Source organism: Raphanus sativus, chromosome 7, assembly GCF_000801105.2.
Source record: "Raphanus sativus cultivar WK10039 chromosome 7, ASM80110v3, whole genome shotgun sequence".
NCBI classification, from domain to species: domain Eukaryota; kingdom Viridiplantae; phylum Streptophyta; class Magnoliopsida; order Brassicales; family Brassicaceae; genus Raphanus; species Raphanus sativus.
In genome coordinates, this window is record NC_079517.1 from 12039654 (window position 1) to 12057857 (window position 18204).

The 18204-nt window shown below is 33.8% G+C and overlaps 1 protein-coding gene across 1 annotated transcript; it reads left to right on the forward strand.

Annotated features, from left to right (window-relative positions):
• Window positions 1-6267: 6267 nt before the first annotated feature.
• LOC108834207 (exocyst complex component EXO70A1-like) lies at window positions 6268-8578 on the forward strand. The gene has a single exon (XM_018607554.2). It carries the CDS (start codon window positions 6415-6417, stop codon window positions 8302-8304), a length of 1890 nt encoding a protein of 629 aa, XP_018463056.1. The 5' UTR covers window positions 6268-6414; the 3' UTR covers window positions 8305-8578.
• The last annotated feature ends 9626 nt before the right edge of the window (window positions 8579-18204 follow it).

The window sequence follows — 18204 nt, forward strand, 5'->3', positions numbered from 1 at the left end:
TCAAAAATCAGTGGAGGTGAGAATACATAGGTTTGTTTTTAACGTTTGGGGGAATAGATTGTTTTCGCAATTTTATTACCACGTGCAAACTTTGGTCTTAGAGATGTGGAAGATGTTAACATGATATACAAGGAGAACTCTAGCTTTACCATGTTGATGTAAATGGAATCAAAGTTGGGCATAACCTACTTTTAAGACCACACTAAAGCAACAACTATTTGAGGAAATCACGAATAAGCTGCCTTTGATTTGAAGCAGTCAAAAAGACGTTTTGTGTGCTAGTCCTAATGGTGTGAATACTGCTTTGGCAAGATGCGAGAGCATATGTAAGGTCAATGGCTAAGAAAGGAACCAGCACGAGAAGCCCCATGAGTTCTGTTTATTATATATTGATGCTTAATTAAGAAGGGTAAGAGAGGGAGTTAAAAGAATCATTGGTTATAGGATTGATAGAAAGCTAAAGAGTTAATAATAGCATTGAGAGTATAAGCTTTGTAAACAGCTAGTACTCATAAGGTAGAAGTTTTAAGTATAATGCTAGTGAAAGGCATTAGTGTAGAATATTTGTAATTTCTTCTTGTAAACTATGTTACGATTACAAATCTAGTTTCTTCCGGATCCTGGGTTACCAGTTCAATCAAATGTAGCTTCCTCATTAATATGAACTAGATCTTGACCCGTGCGACTGCACGGGTATTAATTTTCATTTTAGTTTTTATTTATTTATACTAAATAGTATATTTATAATATTTAATCGTTTTATATTGATTAAGTTAGGGATAAGTATTTGGGTATCCACTCGAATTCAGTTAAAATTTATTCGGGTTTGAGATTTTCGAGTTTAAAAATTCTACCTCTATTCGGGTATTTATAAACTTTGGTTCTGGTTTGATTTAGATCTTTGCGGATTTGATAACCCGTTTAAATTATTTTTAAACTTTTGAAATTTATATATCTTTAAATATACTTAAATCTAAAAAACTAACATGTAAATTTGAGTAATGTAAGCTAAAGTACCTAAATTAAAAATTAAAATAAATTTAACTTGAATATTTGGATGAAGAATAAATAATATATATATATATATTATATATATATTTTAAGTATTTTTGGTGTTTTGATTATTGTTTATCTACTTTAGATGTTTACTTTTGACTATTTTTTATATTTTAATCAACTTAAAAATAGTTGGATATTAACTCGAAAATAGCTAACATATTGAAGTATATAAATATGATTTAAATACATTCGGATATCCATAATATTTCGTTCGAATAAAGATTTAGTTATGGTTCTCTAGATACCAAAATGGTAAATCCGTTTGGATATTATCTAGTTTCGGTTTTAAATTTCGTAATACTTTTTCGTTCAGATTTGTTCAATGAAGAGTTGATATTATAATTTCCATGAATTGTTTGTCCAATAAAAATGTATTTTTTTTGAATTTGACATTGTTTTAATTGAGAAGTTAATGAAATATATTTAATTCAAATTTAATTTTAGAAAACACATTAATGTAAGTGGAAAAGACAAATCATTAAAATAGGAAATATAATTTAATTGTGTATTTAATTCAAATTTAATTTTGGAAAACACATTAATTAAAGTGGAAAATACAACATTAAAATAGGAAACATTATTTAATGTCAGTGGCATGGAAGTGTAAATAACACTGAAAACTAAGGGGTATTTTATATGTGTACTTCTCTTTTAATAATATAGATGAAGATAAGTTTTACAGTGTACTCCTTTTTTCTTGTTTTGCATTTCTTATTGCAAAGCTTCCATTTTTCAGTCTTCATTTTCTCTTCATTACTCTGTTCTTGAGTAAACCGTTTTGTCAAACCTTCATCATCTCTTGTGTGGTGTATTTTTTATTCTCCGAGGGAAACTCGCCGTCTTCACATTAGCGCGCGCGCACACACACACAAAATCACTAACGATATAATTATCAAAGAAAGTCACAAATAACGATTCAGTGGTAACCATCTAATCCTAGTTCTATTATCGGTTTCCGAAATATAAGAACTGTTAGAATATTTATGAATATCAGCTTCATTTATATCGGCTTTGGGTCTTAGATTCCCATGGTTTTAGTCTCATGTTACAATACAAACGTCCATGCTGTAAACGTCCATGAGACAAACAATATCACACGCACAAAAAAGTTATTAGAAATAACTATCAACGAAATTCACAAATTACGTCGAATACCAGGTTTTGTCGTCCAATAATATGCCTATATCACGTGTTTGTGTATACATACGTACGTGAAGAAATATTGAAATTGTATGACAGCTAAGCACAGCTGGAGATTAACGGATCGTGAAATTATTATCGGTTTTTCTTTTTCTCTTCCTCCCTATGAATAATTTAATTATTGCCAGGATTTATAGACAACAAAATACCCATCCCTGCATTTGATTATTAATCACTCATCTTCTAGCTAGGAAAAGAAAATAATATGAGCACAAATAAATTATATTATTTTGTTACTATAATTACTAGGTAAGGAACCCGTACGATATCGCACGGGAACTCATTTTTCAAAAAATGTCATACTTTATATAATTGTTTTTTAAATACATATGCTACAAAATTATTTTATTTACAATCATAGGTTAGTTGTAATAAAATTTAAAAAAATATTAAGACCAAATAAGATATATGTCTACTCTATTACAAAATTTAAGTTAAGAGATATTTATATTCATGATCATTTTGGAACCATATAAAAATGCATGTACAGTCAAAAATGATTACATGTATAGTTAGAATGCTTAGATTTAGAGAAAATATAGTTATAGTTTTTTTTTGAAGACTAAAAATTTTTTTATAGTTAGAAATGAATCTTTATAAATGAAAAATGATAAGTTGTATTCTAAAACGTAGAGTTGTGTTATTTTGGAAATGTAAATTATATTTTCTGTAAATTAATTTGTGAAAATTGGTCGATTACGTAGTAGAAACTATTCTCTAGATTTCTTCAAAATATAGTATATACAATGATAATATACAAATATTGTCCCAAATAGATAAACGAACTTTAGTTTCGCTACACATGAGAAAATGCATTAGTTTCAATAAAAATAAAACAAAAACAGTGTTGGATAGAAAACTTACCTTCGGGACATTTGATGTTATCTTATGTGATGAATTATTTTTCTGGACTTTTAACCCCAAACATAAATGACTCTTACAACTACATTGGTTTGAGAAAAAACAACAAAACTATATGAAGAAACACAAAACTGACTTTCTACATCAATTATCAAGTTAAATAAATACCGGGTAACATCAAGTTTGAATTGGCTAACATTAGCAACTGTTTTCGTAAAAAAAAAACATTAGCAACTGTTCATACTCATGAATTCTTTCTACCAATTTTAGGTACTTTATCCAACATTTCATAAGTATTTGTAAGATGGGCGAATCTAATGGAAAACTTGTGGTCAGTCACGGTAAGATCATTAATTGTTTTTTTTTATATGTCAAAGTTACTAATATGGTAGATAGAGCCATCTTTGAAAAAAGTGTAAAAGTGTATTGTATTAGCCGATAATCAATAGTAGATTTTATCGAATCCCCTTTCACAATAAAAATAATATAAATTTAAACAGATTAATAAACATAATTAAAGTTTAAAATAATTATTTACATTTCATCGAAAAGCAAAAGTTTTTACCTCAGTGAAATGCTTCCTCTTTTTCAACTTTGTGATTCCCATTTATGAATCAAGTGAGCAATCATTTCTTGCATTAAATGTTTTTTTTCTAGAAATACTTCGGTTTTGAGTATGAATGTCTAAAGCTAGCCATGTATGTGGGAAACAAAATTGATTCCAAAATAATAATGCTGTTGATGTTGTATTTCGATGAATTCCCTTCAACCTTTTCTGAATTTAGCGTGTAGTGGTCAGTAACAAAATAAAGGGTGACTATAAATTAGTTTACAGCAGTTCCAAATTATGAGTATTATGAGAAATGGCAAAGTTAGTCACTCATATAATTGCTGAAGCATTGTAATTGTTGGTGAAAGGGATGCAACTGTTCATCACATTTAGAACGGTTGTCTTGTAGCAGCTTTTGGATAACACATAATTTTAGGGCTTGTATTATCCGAACACAATTTTAATATTTTGCATCAATATTTTCATATTGAGAAGACACAAACCTTAACCTAATAATTTTTAAAAATACACTTATTAAGATATTTTAACTATTTTGAAAAAAAAAACAAAATTTGCACATATATATAGGAAAAAGAAAATTTATCTCAGTTTTTTAATGTAAAAACACAACCTTTCAATTTAATTGAGATTCTAAAAATTGTTTCGTTTAGGATTTTTAGCTATCCAAACACGTAACACCTTTCATACTATTTTTTGTTGACAACGTTTCATTTGAACATCATTTAAAAATTTGTAACCAAGTAATTTCGTAAAACTATTTATTTTCACCATTTTATTATCAATTAGATCAGTAAAAAAATTACTTTCAAAAAAATGTGGACATAGACTATTTATAGATTCTAATTTTTTTTTTGAACAGTCATGTATTTTCGATTTAAATAATCGCATCTTTAAATATAAAGAATTACATCTTTTATTAAAGAAGAGATACAACTTTTTACAATAGTCGCATCTTTTATCAACAAACAGTCACATTCTTTTATGAAAAGACATTTAAATGAACAAACACAACTTTTATTAAATTCTAATAGGTTAGATGCAAATCATGCAATACTATAATAAGTTAAGTGGCATTAACTATAAATCTATGCACATTGAACCGGGACAAATACTTCTGGATTTAGTGAATATCCAAACATCAAATCAAAATGTATACTGTCTAGAGTTATATAATCGACACATCTAATGACATTTGCTTACCCAATAAATGTTTTGCATAAAGTGAGCTGTTCACATTCATATTAATGACATACGAGAGGCTTTTTAATTAATGAAAAATGCATTTTTATTGAAATTGTCATCGGATTATACTCTTTTTCGTTTTTAAAACTAAACTTCAGATTAAAAAAGACTCGACTAATTCTTTCACTGGCTCAATCCAGCACAGCACCACTCGTGCAACATTATTATATTTTCTTTGTATTATTGACTTCATGTTTCTCGACTGTCCCGTATCAATAACAAATGATAATTGATAATGTTTCCCCATGGTAATTTGAGGAAACTAAATCATTCAGTTCTCTTTATTTTATTTACCAGAAATTATAGTTACTGTATGAATCAACATTAAAAGAAAGCTTAAAAATTAGAAACGATAATTGTATGTATAAATTTTATATCCACGGTGGATAATCCACCTAATTAATATTAACTTATTAACGTTTAAAACCTAAAAGAAGAAAAAGAAGAGTTGGGCTTTTTCTTTTGTTGTCTTGAGTTATAATTTGTTTTATCATCGTGAATCTTTTAAAAAGCCATAATGCGTGGGAAATCGGGTGCAAGCACGTGAATGTCGGCCCATTGTTGCAGTCGAATAGTTGACTTCATTCACATGATTTTGATTATTAAAAAATCATATTTCTTTCTGTTTAACCAGATTAAAAAAACTATAGTAGAACTTGCATTATTTTAAATTGAGAAACGACTTGTGAATCGTCCTTGGCACTTTATTCTCATCAGAAAACGCAAACCAATACTATAAAACCGAATTTAAACCGGACCAAAACTTATTTATATGAATCTAAAATCTCTGTCCAAAAGATATAAAAACCGATCTAAATTCCAATGAAAAATTGAATGCCCATGTTCAAAACTTTATATTTTCACACTTTTATTTATAACAGTCATAAAAGAAATTATTAGTTGTTTTTTTAAAGATATTTTAGATCGCATAAAACTATAATTTCTTATTTTAAATTTATACAATATAGTATAATTTTGGTCATTTCTGATTTATTGTATTTATTTCATACATTTTTGAATAAATTCAATGTTGGTAAAAAAAGAGATCGAATTGAATAGAACAATTTCAATTTGCTTTTAGAAATTTACATGTATCTTACAAGTATTAGAACTATATGTACACAAAATTGATTAGGTGAATCGATCTAAGATATGTGAATAACTATTCTATCAAAAAAAAAAGACTAAAATCTGATAAGAATCTATCCAAACTCAAACCCGAATGTCGAGACCTAATAGTGAGTGTAAAGTTTTTTAACTTGCAATAATATATGGTATCGATCAAAATGTTTTCTATCAACTTTAAAAAGGCGCCTCTCGCATGACGGTCAAGAGCTGTTAAAAGCATACAAAGTTAAAACCCGGATGTGTTCTGCATTTAATTAATAACCCAAAAAGCATCTTTAAGCTCTTCTTCTACTGTTTCCCCTCTCTCTCTCTCTCTCTCTCCACTTTTTGTCTGTATTCTCTCGTATGAAACCATGGAACCGCAGGAGCAAACTCACGGCAGCAGCGACGGAGACGACTGTTCCGTCTCCGGCTTCGACTCGGCCGAGAAAGTGATCATGAAATGGGACGCCACGGCGTCAGAAGAAGCCAGAGAGAAGATGATATTCACCGATCCGCAAGAAGTGAAGCTTTACCTCCACGCCGTCGACGAAATCCAACGGTACGTCTCCTCCTCCCCGGGAGAGGACCTCGAGTCCCGCGCCAGCTCAGCGATCCAGATCGCCATGGCTCGCCTCGAAGACGAGTTCCGCAACATCCTCGTCTCCCACAGCTCCCCCATCAACTCCGACTCCCTAATGTCCTCTTCTTCCCACGCCGAAGTCGAAGAAGACAACAACAACAACGAAGAAGAAGATAATAATAATAATCAAGAAGAGGAAACGGATCTTCTCAAACGAACCGGGTCCAGCTCCAGCTCCGGTTCAGCTACCACCGTCCGGTTACCGACCGGACGGGGTAGCTACAGCAGATCCACGAGCAGCATACGCGAGATCGAGCTGATCCCGATCGACGCGGTCGTGTACTTGAGCTGGATCGCCCGCCGCATGGTCTCGGCCGGTTACCTCCGCGAGTGCATTCAAGTCTACGGCAGCGTCCGCAAATCCGCAGTGGACTCCTCCTTCCGTAGGCTAGGGATCGAGAAGCTGAGCATCGGAGACGTCCAGAGGCTGAACTGGGAGGCGCTCGAGCAGAAGATCCGACGCTGGATCCGTGCCGCGAAGGTATGCGTGAGGGTGGTGTTCGCGAGCGAGAAGCTTCTCTGCGAGCACGTGTTCGAGAGCGTGGGAGCTGTCAACATCCACGAGGCTTGCTTCATGGAGACAGTCAAAGGTCCGGCGATCCAGCTGTTTAACTTCGCCGAGGCGATAAGCATCAGCCGGAGATCGCCGGAGAAGCTGTTCAAGATCCTCGATCTCCACGACGCTCTCATCGAGCTTCTGCCGGATATCGAGTCGGTGTTCGATCTGAAGTCTTCGGATTCGATACGGGTTCAGGCCGCGGAGATACTGTCGAGGTTGGCGGAAGCTGCGAGGGGGATACTGTCGGAGTTCGAAAACGCTGTCTTGAGGGAGCCGTCGAGGGTTCCTGTCCCTGGTGGGACGATACATCCGTTGACTAGGTATGTGATGAACTACATTAGTTTGATCTCTGAGTACAGACCGACGTTGGTTGATCTCATCATGTCTAAACCGTCGAGGAACGCTACGGATACGAACGCGCCGGAGATGGACTTCTCGGAGGTTGAGAACAAAGGTCCTTTAGCTCTGCATCTGATCTGGATCATACTCATCCTACAGTTCAATCTCGAAGGGAAGTCTAAGTACTACAGAGATGCGGCTCTGTCGCATCTCTTTGTTATGAACAATGTGCACTACATTGTCCAGAAGATCAAAGGGTCGACGGAGCTAAGGGAAATGATCGGAGATCTTTACTTGAGGAAGCTAACGGGGAAGTTCAGGCAAGCCGCTACGTACTACCAAAGAGCCGCTTGGGTCAAAGTGTTGTATTGTTTAAGAGACGAAGGGTTAAGGACGAAGGGGAGCTTTGCATCAGGTGTATCCAGGAGTGCGTTGAGAGAGAGGTTTAAATCTTTCAATGCTCTGTTTGAGGAAGTTCACAGGGTTCAGTCACAGTGGCTGGTTCCGGATTCTCAGCTGAGGGAAGAGCTGAAGATTTCGATATTGGAGAAGCTTAGTCCGGCTTACAGATCGTTTCTTGGACGGTTCAGGAGCCATATAGAGAGCGGGAAGCATCCGGAGAATTACATCAAGATTACAGTTGAAGAGCTAGAGACCGAGGTTCTTGACTTGTTCGAGGGGTTAACTGCAACTCAGCAGCATCAGAGAAGACGATCAGAATGAGGAGATAAGTGCTCTTTCTTTCTTTCTACTCTTCTGAGTTTTAGAGCTTTACAAAAAAAGAAACAGATTCTTTGAATTTTTTTTCGCAATTTCGAGTTCTTTGCTTGAGAGCCAAGAACTAAAGCCAAGAAAGGACTGATTCAACCTTTGATTTTAATTGTTCAGATTCATGAGTTTGTAATGTTGTATGAACTTATAATATATCTGTTTGGTTACTTGCCAAATTTGTAGCTCACATCTTTATTTGTTCATATGATGAAACTTATTGTGTCAATGTCATATTCCCTTTGTACGCTTATCTGCTATTGTTAGTTTTGGTTTTTATCCATTCATGTCCTTCGCAGACCAAAGAATAGGTTACAATACAAAACCTAGCTCAAGTAAAAAATGAAACTTAGATTTACATTACATTAAGACAAAAAACATGGGACACAAACTAACACTATAACACTAAAGACAAAGGCTGCTTTGGTCTCTGACCTCTGTATTCTACAAACGTGACCTATTACGAATACATGTAGTAAAATATGAGGTGTCCATAAAAGTAAAGATGTGTAAGTAGAAGAAGATCAATTATGACTACTGTCCCACAACTCTAATCCCTTTTGTCTTCCTCCAAATCTTTGTCAGCTTGTAAAGATTTGGTTTCTGAGATGTTATTGACTTGTTGAGAAGGAAGCGGAGATGGTTTAATGAGGGTTAGTGTGTAATCCTCCTTCTCAAACTCCCCTCTTATATGACATACCTACAAGAAGACAATGACGGTACAAACAGTTAAGACGCCGAGCTATTTGCTTAATCTGCTGATATAGTGTTAGTCGAATTCTGGGATGGAGCCCAGAGGGTACATATAACAAGTAGAATTGAGAAGAAGAGTAATCGCCAAAAGGCTGGGATTATCCAAAGCGTCTTGCCGATGCTTGTTGTAAACACCCTTAGACTTGAAATAAAGCTGCCATGAGTAAACACAAACATTAGTAAATATTCTCGGACTACTTGGATTGAGAGACAAGTTAACTCGTAGCAAATCCAACCAACGGAAACCAAACTGGCTACGGCCAAAGCATTTGTGAACTTTCTGTATACATCCAACTTGACCCACAACCTTCTTGTCTGAAGCTTCTTGAACCCATCGAAAAGTTTCAAAAGAATATTCACAAGTCTGGCTCTGCTCCTTGATCGTTCCAGATGTTCAAAGGTTCTATGAGTGTGGTTGACTAGTGAAGCCTCTATGCTACTCAAAGCATTAAGCCGACGATATATTCTTCTAATAGGCCTTTCTTTGGGCCTTTTAACTGTTTAAAGTAGTCCAGTGAGAAGTTTTTTTTTTGTGCACGGCCATTGAGAAGTTAACGGTCTTATTTTGACATGAAGAATCTCTATAATATTATTCGAGAAGTCAGTTTCATATGTGTCGCGCTCACGTTAACTCTGACGATGGTTGATTACATTGATACCCTTAATGAATCAAAAATATAATATTTAAATACTATAATTGATTTTTATTCAAATTTCTATTGTAAAATTTTCCAAATAACATATATAATAAAAAAGGAAATATTTATAAAGGCTATAAAGTGAATTTAAAAACGAAAATATATGTATAAATAATATGATTTCATTAAAAAAGAAAGTTCACAAATAGTAATATGGCATTAAAAATATTTTTAAAATAATATAAAAATATCTAAAAAATTATATTTTACTTATATAATATGATTTCTCAGATGCAATCGCATTTTTTTCCTGCTTATTTTTAAGAGATATAACGAGAAATAAAGGTTAACAATAAACATCTTTTGATCAAGTATTTATAAAATATTTTACAATCGCACTATATGCTTTAACGAGGTAAATATATTATATTTTATCATTATTAAAATTGTATGTTTTCTTAATATTAAATTTGCTTTTAAATTCAATTTTTTTTTGGTTCGTGTAACTTTTTAATATAGCCATAATCAAAAGACATGAAATTAGTTAGAATTTATAAAAATATTTTTGTTATTATAAATATCGATATGAGTTCACGAACTTCCAAAAAAGTATGAGAAGTAAACTTTTTATATATCATCCTTTTCTAATATATTTTTAAAAATCAATATTTAATTCGATATATATTATGAAAATACATTCACATTTAAACGATAAATAGATTAATTTGACTTGACTTAATTATAATTAAAAAAATTATACTTCAGCTTGATATTTGAAAGAATATATGTAAGTTAATACAACATGAGTTACTCGACCAATCCAACTTATATCTAAAATCATAGATTTAACTATAATAAGAAAATATAATTTTATAATAATAATAATTTATTTTATAAATATAAATTATAAGATGACTCAAAACACATTAACAAATGAAAATAAAATATTAACCAACTGTAACAGTTTAGTTTTTTGTAAAATTTATATATATGCATGAGACTTCAGAATATTATCGTTATATTTATTTATATAATTTTGATTCAAACGGTATATTTTATTTTTTATTTCATTCTAAGCACAATATCTCTTAAGTTATACATAATCTTCCTAAAATATAATTACATATTTAAGACAACAACAAACCTAAATGTTAATAAGTAAATTAATCAAAATTTTAATATATTTAGAATAAAAGATATTATAGTTGAATACATAGAAATATATGCAATCCAATATACTCAAATCATAACTGAATCGACTGTAAAAACAACAAAACCGACTAGATATAATATATCTAAAATCCTATGTCTGATTAAAATAATACAATATTATTAATATAAGTTAATTTAAAATTAGAAGTAAATAGCAATCAATTATTATATTATATTTACTTTAAAAATATTTATATCCGTGCATGAGCACGGGAAATCACCTAGTGGTTTTATAAATGTTGATCCAATAATGTTTAAATGAATAACATTTGAGACTTTGAGTATTTGCATAGAGATGCAGCCTCTCATGCAAAAACGAATATGTCTAACTCACTTGAATATTATCTCTTAAGGGATTTAATAAATGTATATAATTACTTGTGTTAATATATAAATGCGACTTTAAGAAAAACATAACATCTAATAACATTATAAAAGAAATTAAAAAATTGGTAATAATTCAAAAAATAATAATAACAAGGCTTAGAGAAACCGTTTTTATTAATCTAAATATATGATAGTTTTCTTTTTGAAAGCGAAAATATGTAGGGGTTTTCTTTGAGAAAGAAATATATATGTAGTTGTCTTGTCTGTGTTACAAGAAGAGCATAGAAAAAGCATGTAAAATGACCGAAGAATGAGAGAACAGAACATAGTGTAAAGAAAAAAGGGGAAATTTCATAACTACACTTTGTGTAGTACCACAATTCAACAATACCATCAATAGAAGGACATTTTCATAAATACACTTTTCATTAATGTGTAAAAGACAAAATTAACCCTACCTATCTCTTTCTCCCCGTGGAGATCCATCATCTCTTCTCCATCGCCTCTCTCCGATGAAGTCGTCTCTCTCAAGCAGTCGGTGACAGAAGAGTTACAGAGATCCATCGTCGTTTCTGTTGAGATCCGCCGTCTCCATCATCCGTCGTCTCCGTCGAGATCCATCGTCTCCGTAATCCGTCGTCTCCGTCGAGATCCATCATCACTCTCTCTCTCTCAGCCGACGACAAGAGATTACGAGAATCACGATTAAAATCTCAAATATGGTTGCTCCTCACCACGATTGACACTGGTATGTTTCTAATTTGTATACTTTTTGTTTGATTCAAGTAATTTTTTGAATTTGTTCTTTCTGATATAAAAAAATCAGAAAAAGTTGGTTTAGAACATGTCAATCTAAGGGAAAGAGTTTCAATAGTAAACATTGAGCTTTCGAAAAATTATAAACCTTTATAAATCTGGGTTCAAGTAATATTAGAATTTTCGTTCCTATGTTATCCAAAACAACAAATAAAGTTGATTTGATTTAGATTTGTCGTTTGAATAGTTATGGTTAAAAGAGACAGATTTTTGGATAGTGAACATTGCATTTCAAAGAATTACAACCTCTTATAAATCTTGGTTTTAAATGATATTGTTCATAGTACAACTTAATGCTTAATGATATTACGATGACATTGTTTTCTCCATAGCTTTGAAAGCATGTACTGAGATGCATGACTTAGATAACGGGAAGAAGATACACTGTGACATCGTTAAGGCGCCAGGCTTTGATAATATTGTGTTGACAGGTCTTGTAGATATGTATGCTAAGTGTGGAGAGATCGAGAGTTGTTGTAGAGTGTTTGACGGTATTGGCCTTAGGAATGTGATTTTCTGGACTTCGATGATTGCTGGGTATGTGAAAAATGGCTTAAACAAATAGCGTATAGAACATTATATCTTCTCTCTCTTTACATGACATCTTGTGATGAACAAGTTACTTCATTCTCTCCACATGCTGAAACAAGCTTCGTCTCACAATCAGACCTTACTGGTGTGCTCAACTACAATTATCAACCTTCTCCCGTGTCTGAACGTTCATGTCCTTGGAGTTTCCAAGCCAACTTAAAAGTCTTTTCTATAAAAGTAAGTAGAACACATTGGTCTTCAACATTTAGCATATTTGTTTAACTGATTTGATGTTTGCAGAAGAATAAAAGATATGTTTATGCTCATCATACTATCCTTGGAGATCTTCTAGGCTCATCTCACATCGTAGATGACATGGAAAACCCGAGTAGGTTCTCTGAAGAAATCTTGAGATGCATATCTTCAATGTATATCACACTCTCTGGCAGAGCAAGAACCAGTTCTTGTATTCAGGCTTCACCTTCATCCAAAACCAGATTTGATAGCTGGAACCCATGCCTTGGGGATAGCAAAGAAGCAAACGCTCCACGTGGTGTTGTAATAGAGTCTATGAAACTTCACCTGGATGATAGTTGTTTCAATAATTTATAAGTCTTTATAATTTATATAGCTAATTTATAAATCTTTATAAAATAAGTTATAAACTATTAGAAATTGGTTTATGAATCCGGATAAATGACTTATAAGGTTTTATAAATCATTTATTTGTTTCTTTTAAATTTAAATTACCCAAGAGATCATATGTGCAGTTTCAAGCTATTGTTTACTTGAAATCAAATTCGTTTATAGTTAGTTACACAATACATTTTTTTTTGATCAAACCTTCATTTATAATAATAAAACAGAGTTTTCAGTTCACTACAGAACCGTTTGACAACAGAAACAGAGCAAGTTTAGCAAGCTCATCAGCTTGAGCATTACAGACCCGAGAAATAAAACGGTAAGAGATAGAAGTGAAGGATCGGCTCAACACGCATATGTCATGGAGGATCCCTCTAAGAGCTGTCACAGACTTGTTCCCTGTGAGCAATTGAACTAGACATTTAGAGTCTGAGAGACAGACAATGTCTTTGATTCCGGCCAGAGTCGCCTTTGAGAGTCCCTCTTTTAAAGCTAAAGCTTCTGCAACTAAAGCTGAGGGGACTAGGCTTCTTGGCGAGCTTCCTTGGGTAAGCGTACTTCCCAAGTGGTCTTTTATCACCCAGCCCAAGCCACCTGCACACGTCGAGCTGTTCCAAGCAGCATCAGAGTAAAGAGTGGTAGCATTGACCTGATTCTGAGTAGACGAGGGTGGACAGTCTTTAGATGAAGCAGTAGATTTTTTAGGTTTTTGAGTAGCTGATTGCCATTCTTTTGCATTCACAATAGCCTTTAACATCATTGCTGCTTCTGAGAAAGACTTATCCTCGAAAATAAATTGATTTCTGCTTGTCCACAAGACCCAAAATATCCAGGGGTACAAGGGAGCAGATAAGCCCGTAGGGGGGAGGTTTACCATCCGAGTACATGACTTGAGCAAGTCCTCCATGGAGTGGCATGAGCTACTTGACGGCACGAGAGTTGCGGGGGCAAGATCCCACACTTTAACTGCAAACGGGCAGGAAAACATAACATGAAAAACAGTCTCCAATGCTCCGCACCGTTTACACTTCCCGTCAACTTGCATCCCACGCTTTAGAAGCGCTTCGCCTACAGCCAGCGCATTGTTTTTTAGTTTCCAGAGAAAGTGTTTTAACTTTGGTGAACATTTGACATTCCACACACACTGTTTCCAGTTGAAAGTAACTGCCCCTCCACCATTGTTCACCTTTGCCACTGCGTATCCTGTTTTTGCAGAATATTCTCCTGATTTTTCATAGAGCCAGATTCTTTCATCCTGCAGGTCATTTGAGCTCAGCACCAACTTTCGAATCTCCTTCTCATGGTGAGGGAGGTGGAGTCTTATCTGATCAACATCCCATTCCGCTGCATGAGGTAAAATTAAATCCTTGACCTTGAGGTTGAGAGCCTCTTCCGTGGGAGGCCCCATAGGTCCAGCCTGATGATTGATAGATAGCCAATTTTGGCGCCAGATGGGGATTGATTCTCCATTACCTACAGACCAGCCCATTCCTCTATTAATGATGTCCCTGCCTGCTAAAATACCACGCCAACCATGTGAGGCAGCATTAGGGGCAGAACACGTTAATAGGTCTTGGTGTAGACAATATTTGTTCAGGAGAGTTTGACCGAGTAGGGAGGAAGGGTTCCTTAGCAGCTTCCAGGTATGTTTTGCCAATAAGGCATCATTAAAGACCTCAATCTCTCGGAAGCCCAGTCCCCCAGCGCCTTTTGGGAGAGTAAGTTTCTCCCATGAAACCCAACACATCTTTCGAAGCTCCGGTTTGATGTCCCACCAAAATCTGGTTAAGACACTTTGAATTTGTTTGCATAAGGACATAGGCAGCTTGAAGCAAGACATAGCATATGTAGGCATAGATGCTAATACTGCTTTTAAAAGCACCATTTTCCCCGCACCGGACAGGAACCTGGCCGTCCAGCTCTGAGCACGTTGCTTGATACGGTCCACTATCGATGCAAAGATATCCCTCTTCTTCCTACCAAAGTGCTCGGGCAATCCTAGGTACTTGCCTATCCCTCCTTCATTCTCAATGTTGAGCTCACGTTTTGCTCGAGTTTTACATTCCAGGCTGGTCTTTGAAGAGAAGGTGATTGCCGATTTCGAGCGATTTATACACTGTCCCGATGCTGCTTCGTACTTGGCGAGAATAGCTATGAGTGTTGAACAGCTCGCTGCGTTCGACTTCCCGAAGAACATCGTATCATCCGCGAACAGCAAATGATTTATAGGCGGGCAGTGTCGTCCCACTTTACCTTCCAGGGAGAATAGTTAGTTACACAATACATATACAGCAAAAAAGAGAGGGAGGGAGATTGGCAGAAGCATTATAATTGTTTATAAATAATTTATAATTGTTTATTATCATGAGTGGATAGATAAAATCATAAGCTTTAAGATGTTCTTATAACTAACTGATTAATACTTATAATTAATGTATAATCTCTTATAGAAATATTTATAAATTTTTAGAATTTTCACGTAAAATATTTATACAAAAATTTATAAATGATTTTTAAGTTAGAAAATATTTTATAAAACCTTATAAACTCTTTTTTTTTTCTTACTAAAAACCTATTGGAGTAAAATTTATAACGATCCTCATTTTATAAACCCTTATGAATCAATTTATAAGGTTTTTATACATTAACTTAGAAACCTTAATAAATTAGTTGTATAGGTTTATAAATCAACTAAAATATTCTATAACCATTTAGAAATCTTTATAAAACAATTTATAATGGTTTGTATAATAATTTATAAAGGTTTATAAGGGTATGTAAATAATTTAGAAGGGTTTATAAAAATAATTTGTAAAGTTTATACACCATTTTAAAGGATTATAAAACAATTTATAAGGATATGTAAAATATCTGAAGCGGTGGAGACTTGCTTGTTATCCGCATGTGTCTCAGAATCTGCCACGTATCATCATCTCCTTACAAAGCATGCACGTGTTCTTTAATTTTATGAATTTAATCTTTTGTATCAAAGTTTTATGAACTTGACATAACTAATTGTAATCTATGCATTTCCATTTGTACCATTAAAAAATGAAATCAATAATCTCTATACAATATTTTTTATGTCCTTATGAAAATGTAAAAGGGGTTCTAAATACCTAAAGGGCACTGTTATAGACAACATTGTTTCGCACAATTAAAGAGAGTGGGTACATATATTTTTGCAATATAAAAACACAAAACTAGTGACTGTGTCAAAGTAAATAACAAAGCCTTATAAATAAAGCATGACCAAAGAATTAACCTCAAAAATTATTACACAAAAATGAAGAAATCCTCCACTTTCTTTATGTTTGCTCATAAAGGAAGCCACTTGGAGATCTTTCCTAATAAAAACTGGAAGAACCTCTTATATAACAAAGAACCTATTTTGTGTATTATTTATAAACTCTTATTAAATGTATCCATTAATAAGAGTTTATAAATATTTATAAATTGCAGCATACACCAGATAGCGATTGATGTAGCTTCATCGGCCAAAAAAGGATTTCCTGTAACAATACCCTTTCTAGTTGATCTCAAGGTAAAAGTGAACATATGTTTCATCGCTTTGCTTCTTTCTAGCATATTTGGTGAAAGAGCCATGTCACCACCCTTTTGTTGTGCTTCCAAATCAAGGAGGATCTGATCAAAGGCATGTTGTATAAACACAGAGAAATACTTAACTTCAATTGGAAGAATCTGCAAAATAACAAGCTTTAAGCACAAGTTCACAAGAACATCTCCCCAGCTATGTTGGTTTCACATTTTGCAGAACCAGAAAAAATGATTTGCTTGTTCTTGGAAGAAACTTTGGAATAACCCAGACTTTTTTGTGATGTCATTGAGAGCATTACGAGCACCTCCAAGTTTCTTCTTCTGACCAATCACATATCACTTTTAACAGAAGCATCAGTAACAACAGTCTTTGAAAATAACAAACAAGCAAATTCTTGTTTCAAAGAATCCATCAACTGTTTAAGCATATGATTACACATAGGTGAGGACATCCTCCGTTCTTTTGAAGTTTGATCAGATATGTGGTTACTTTAATGAATCTTGTTTGACACAATCAATTGTCATATTTGTATTCTTTTCTGAAACATAAAAAAGCATAATGGTGATAGTCAATCTTTATATACACAGCTATATTGTGGGATAAAATTATATGTGATAATGATCCTCCATATCACAATTGTTTTATAATTAAGATTTTATAGATGTAAAATCTAAGAAATTACTACTTCCAACAATAAGCAAATCATGAGTACTACATACTACCTTGTAAAATAACTGAAAACTCTTATAAACAAAAATGTTAGCACTATGTTCTTTATCGTTAAATTTATAAGGTCTTATAAATTTGAGATTTGAAAACTTCATGCGAAAAACTTTGTCTCCCTTCCCAGAAATTGATCGATTTTGAGAAATCAAGCTAAAATTACAAAAAGAGACGAAAATCACCATCTATTACCCTTTCACCTTTGTTATGCGTTCAAGGTGAGAAATCCTCTTGTTTTGTTCGTTTGAGCTCGTCGGACATCTGCTTCGTCAAATCTCGTCGGAATCATTGAATCTTGTCGGCGAAAGTGTCAGAATCGTCGAAACTCGCCGGAAAGTCGCCAGATCTCGCTTGCCGGGAAGTCGCCAGATCTCGCTCGCCAGGAAATCGCCAGATCTCATCGGAGAGCTCACCGCCGGAGAGCTCGTCGTCGGAATGCTCAGAGAGCTCGTCAGAGAGATCATCGGAGAGCTCGTCAGGTTCGTATTCAGTCTCGTATTCAGTCTCGTTTGATTGGATTTGGAGAGCTGTGGGAGAGAATACACCAAAGGGTATAACAGTCATTTTATTATTTATTTTTTAGTGGTAAAGTTGATTAGTGTATTTTTGAAAAGTGATATAATAAAAGTGGTATTAGTGGCAATTCCCCAAGGA

Bases quoted from the DNA above. Each gene is read 5' to 3' on its own strand.
- LOC108834207 (XM_018607554.2), top strand. From the start codon at position 6,415: ATGGAACCGCAGGAGCAAACTCACGGCAGCAGCGACGGAGACGACTGT.